Genomic DNA, 4,444 nt, shown 5'->3' on the forward strand with positions numbered 1-4,444 from the left:
AGTCTATTAAACAAAATGAAGTATTATATTTCTATCTCCATGTAAGGGTGCAAGAAAAACACTTCGTGCAATATATTTACCAAAAAATGATTCTTCTCTATTCTTGGTAAATAAGAATCTTTTGCATATCTAATTAGATAAGTGGCTAAGACCTTTTTGTATGTTTATCTCCAAAAATACTTTCCATATACAAGATATTTGAATTGTTCTTTCTAGTTAGTTTTCCATGTGTAGGAAATGTGGTTTGGTTTGTAAGGATGGAATAGATTCCAGACATTTGGATTTTAAATCCATTTTAATCTCATGTTTGGTTTGTTAGATTGTCCAGATTTGAAATCCTAGGATTTAATTGAAATCCAACAAACATTAGATTTTGAAATCCTTAATGAGTATTCGGAATTTCACTGATTACGTATGATTGTATGAAATAGGGTTTTAAAAATGTTAAAGCCATTTGTTTTGCAATAATAGATTAGTAAAAATGTCATTTAATTATATTTATAAATTTTTTTAAATTATTTGTAAATAATGGAATCCAATTCCATTCTAAACCACACAAACCAACACACCAACAATTTCAAATTCATTACAATCCAAATCCCTTCAAATTCAAATCTCTCCATGAAATCCAAAATCCCTTAAAACTAATCCTACAAACCAAATGGACCTTAAGGGATTTAATTATAGCACCTTCTTGGTATTGGAACGTTGTTCAGATGTGGGTTTGCCATAAAGGGAGGCTACGTTGGATCCTTATCATCCGAATGATCCATCATTCTCCATTTCAGGCTTCAAAGTTCAATTTAAAAAAACTGCTATGGGTGTGTTTTTGTTTCTTAAATTTTATGCATAGGAATTTAAAGTACTTAAATTGTTGTATGCTTATGATTTCATTACCATTCTCGAATTGTTTTTAAATACCAATACAAACCCAAAAGCAGATAAGGTTATGACGGGTGATTTTTATTCGTACTTAAGTAACCAAAGCATGCCTTAGTGCTGTCTTCTGCTCAGGTGTCAACTTCGTAGGAAATTTGATTTCAAATTGAACCTTTAGATTCCCTCTTAACTCAGGATCCTTAGCGATTGGCATTCCCTCTTGGCTAACCACAAGCTCATAAAAAGGAGTAATAATGTCAGTTACTGTGATTGCTAGATCTCGTTGATCAAGTGTCGTAATGTTAATGGTGGTTCCTCTAAGTGCCTCTCCTAAGGTAACCTTATACTTCATCAACAAATCGTTTCCATCTCTCATATACACGTCATGAGTCTTCTCATCAATTACAAACACCAGATCTGCCGGAAGCTGGTGAATTTGTTCGTTTCCTTTATTGGGGAACGTGATCTTTGTTCCCTTTTTCCACCCTTGCTTCACATCGATGGTCAATATCTCTGTGTCTTGTTTGAAATGCCTGCGATGAAGGTACCAACAAATGAAAAAAAAAAAATACTTGATTGTTCATAAACATGAAAACATCTATCTACCATATGATATTACCATACCCATTGGCATCAACCACTATTCTTGAGATCTTCATTTTTCTTGTTGTCCCATTATACAATTCCTCAAGGCTACAAGGCAATTTGTTCTCCACTGGTGGAGGTTTTTTTTGCATGGTTGAATCATTACCATCATTTGACCCTTTAAAATTGTTCTCAGTTCTATTGTAGCCACCAAATGTTCTTCCTCCGGCTCCTGATGTCTCATACTCGAAAGGGCTACTACCAAAAAACTCCGCAAATATATCCTCGGCACTTTGAGCATTGAACCCTTTTTTGCTATTAGAATCATGTTTTGGCATTTCTGTCAAGCCTTCTTCACCATGTTGATCGTATAAAGACCTTTTGTGAGGGTCGCACAATATCTGGAAGACATAAAAGGGAAAAATCTATTAAAATAAAACAAAGTTAGAAGTGAAGATTGGCAAGTAATATACTCATCTTGTAACAATTCCATGATATCACGCTTACGAGATGTTTGTGGAAGCGTTATGGCGAAACGGACGATAAACATAAATATCATTTCACCAAATGTTATAAGATGAAACGTAGAATGAGCGTAAAATAGGAAATTTTTAAACTTTATTAGATTGATTTAGATAAAATCACTTTTACACTAAATAAAAACTAAATCAACCTTCTTTGCAATGTGTGAGATACACAATCCTAATCATAATTAGAGAAAAGTTAATTGATATGTATATCACACTTTTACTTTTGTAATTCAATATTTGACTAATGTAGATCACAATGACTTCTTGCAATTGGCAAATATTTATGATCATGAGAAAGATGAGAAATAAAAAATTTGTAAATGGGTTGGTAGAGATTACTTCATAGGCTTCAGATATCTGAATGAACTTGGCTTCAGCCTCACTCTTGTTATTGGGGTTCTTGTCCGGGTGCCATTTCATAGCAAGCTTTCTATATGCTTTCTTCAGATCATCATCAGTCGCGGTCCTAGTAACGTTCAATATGCTATAATAATCCACACCCATTTCTATCTCCCTTTATGTGACCTTATATATACGATTCCAAACTGCATGTTATGAACAAAAAAACATTACATCATCAATTCAAACTAGAAACCTCCTCCTTTCTCATACATCAATACTTATAAATATTTAACAAGGAAAAAAAACCTTCAATGAATCGATGATTGGGATTTGTTCCTAATAAAAGAAAGATGATATTTGCGACCAATTTCAGTTATCCTTTTTCTCTAGCGGCTATCTTAAAGGGTAGGAACAACCGTTGTTTTTTATGGTGCAACCGTAACTACGGAGTAAAGAAGAAAATACCAAACAATTGTATTATTGTTTACACAAACATCCCTTGTACTTCATTTGAATACATGATCCCTGTACCCATGTTTTCTCAATATTCTGTTATCGCAAGGTAATAAAAAACCCTTTTTACACATTTTGGGTCATTCAACCTTGTAAAATGGTACTACCTTTTTAGATGATTTTTTAATGAAAACCATGTAAAAAGGAATCTTATTTACCGTTTTTCTATTAAAAAAAACTGTGAAAATTTTATTTTTCATTATCCATGACATTCTTTGTACTAGCGCCATTATTCGAAACATAAATCTACCAAAATCAACTTTCAACATTATCACTAAACGTTATCACTAGAAGAAAAATGATGTATTTAAAAGTCTTAAAAGCTTCATTAAGAGTTTTAGAAAAGCTTTTCACTTTCGTCAAAAAACTTCCCTATATAACGATAGGTAAAAATTTTAGGAGGGTTTTTGTAAGGTACATTTATATTAACCTTTTGGGCAGAATGTTCACAAAAAGCTTCTCTAAAAGTTGGTAGAATGTTTCCAAAAAGCTTCTATAAATGTATATATTAGTGATGTTTTTCAAGCATTAGTAACAGTTTTCGAACGTCACTATATGGTACCTTCAAAGAAGGTTTTTGGAAAGCTTTCTCTAAAGGATTAGGCTTTAGTGACCCTTTCTGTAAACCCTCTCTAAAGGTATCCTTTAGTCACACTTAATAACTATTGGGTTTAAATTTTGTGTTCAAGTCCTTGTGGTTAATCTGTTTTACAAGATTTGTAATTAGGTCTTTAATGCTTTGTAGTTAGTCCTTTATAAGCTTTGTAATAAGGTTATAAATATGTCCCTTGTTAATTGTGTGCGTTAGTCTTGATCATAACCTTGTGAGATCATAATTTTGTGGCATATCAGGCATAACTCTCTCAAGAACACTCTGTATTGTATAGCAAGTATGATCATGACCTGATCTGGGATCTACAATTGATATCAGACCACATCAGAAAGATCTAGATTGTTTTTGGAATCAAATACTGCTTGAAATTCTTGATTTGTTGATTGACAGTTTCCGTTTTTGGTTGGAAAACTGGGTTGTTGATTTTGATCAAATTGGACCATTTTGAGCCGTTTTTGGAAAAATTGCTTCTATAAAAGATGTTTTAATTGCATTTGCAAGCTAATCGCCCATTGATGATTTTTATTGAGCGATATCCTGATGAATATCGCTCCATGATGTTAAAGGTTGCTTGTATTATGTTTTTTTAAATCGTTCAAGTGTTGAAAGAGATTCGAAGATATCTGCAAGAGTATTGCACGATATTTCTTTGTATCGCCTAAAGGTGTCAAAACTTGCATGATATTTGTGAATATCGGCCAAAGGTGTTGAGGAAATAGGTCAAAGGTTGCAAAACATTTGGTTAAATCAGTAAAGTTTTGAAAGATATCCTTATATTTGTTAAGTATTTGAGAGATATCATTTAAAAGGCTTAATCGATATTATAGAATACCGCCCACGTGTTGAGCGATATTCGTGGATATCGCCCAAGGCATAAGCGATATCGTGTGAAGTTGAGAATACCGACCAAGTCTTGCCCGATATTTTTTTAAACTGCCCAAGCCTGAAGCGGTATTTTAATTTGTTGAGAACACCACCCAAG

The 4,444-nt window shown here is 33.1% G+C and overlaps 1 protein-coding gene across 1 annotated transcript; it reads right to left on the minus strand.

Annotated features, from left to right (window-relative positions):
• Positions 1-973: 973 nt before the first annotated feature.
• Positions 974-2,498, minus strand: LOC112503018 (dnaJ homolog subfamily B member 4-like). Its single transcript, XM_025107072.1, has 3 exons — positions 2,334-2,498; positions 1,504-1,865; positions 974-1,412 (listed from the first exon to the last, which is right to left on the minus strand). The coding sequence occupies exons 1-3, from the start codon at positions 2,496-2,498 to the stop codon at positions 974-976; spliced, it is 966 nt and encodes a 321-aa protein (XP_024962840.1).
• Positions 2,499-4,444: the final 1,946 nt, after the last annotated feature.

This window comes from Cynara cardunculus, unplaced genomic scaffold, assembly GCF_001531365.2.
Source record: "Cynara cardunculus var. scolymus isolate 2C unplaced genomic scaffold, CcrdV1 Un_Scaffold_2378, whole genome shotgun sequence".
Taxonomy (NCBI): domain Eukaryota; kingdom Viridiplantae; phylum Streptophyta; class Magnoliopsida; order Asterales; family Asteraceae; genus Cynara; species Cynara cardunculus.

What these genes read in the sequence shown, in the direction of transcription:
- LOC112503018 (XM_025107072.1), bottom strand. Translation starts at nt 2,498, where the DNA reads ATGGGTGTGGATTATTATAGCATATTGAACGTTACTAGGACCGCGACT. An exon ending in AGATATCTGAAGCCTATGAA is followed by an intron (nt 1,866 to 2,333) that starts GTAATCTCTACC and finishes TATGTCTTCCAG; the next exon opens with ATATTGTGCGACCCTCACAA. An exon ending in ATAGTGGTTGATGCCAATGG is followed by an intron (nt 1,413 to 1,503) that starts GTATGGTAATAT and finishes CCTTCATCGCAG; the next exon opens with GCATTTCAAACAAGACACAG.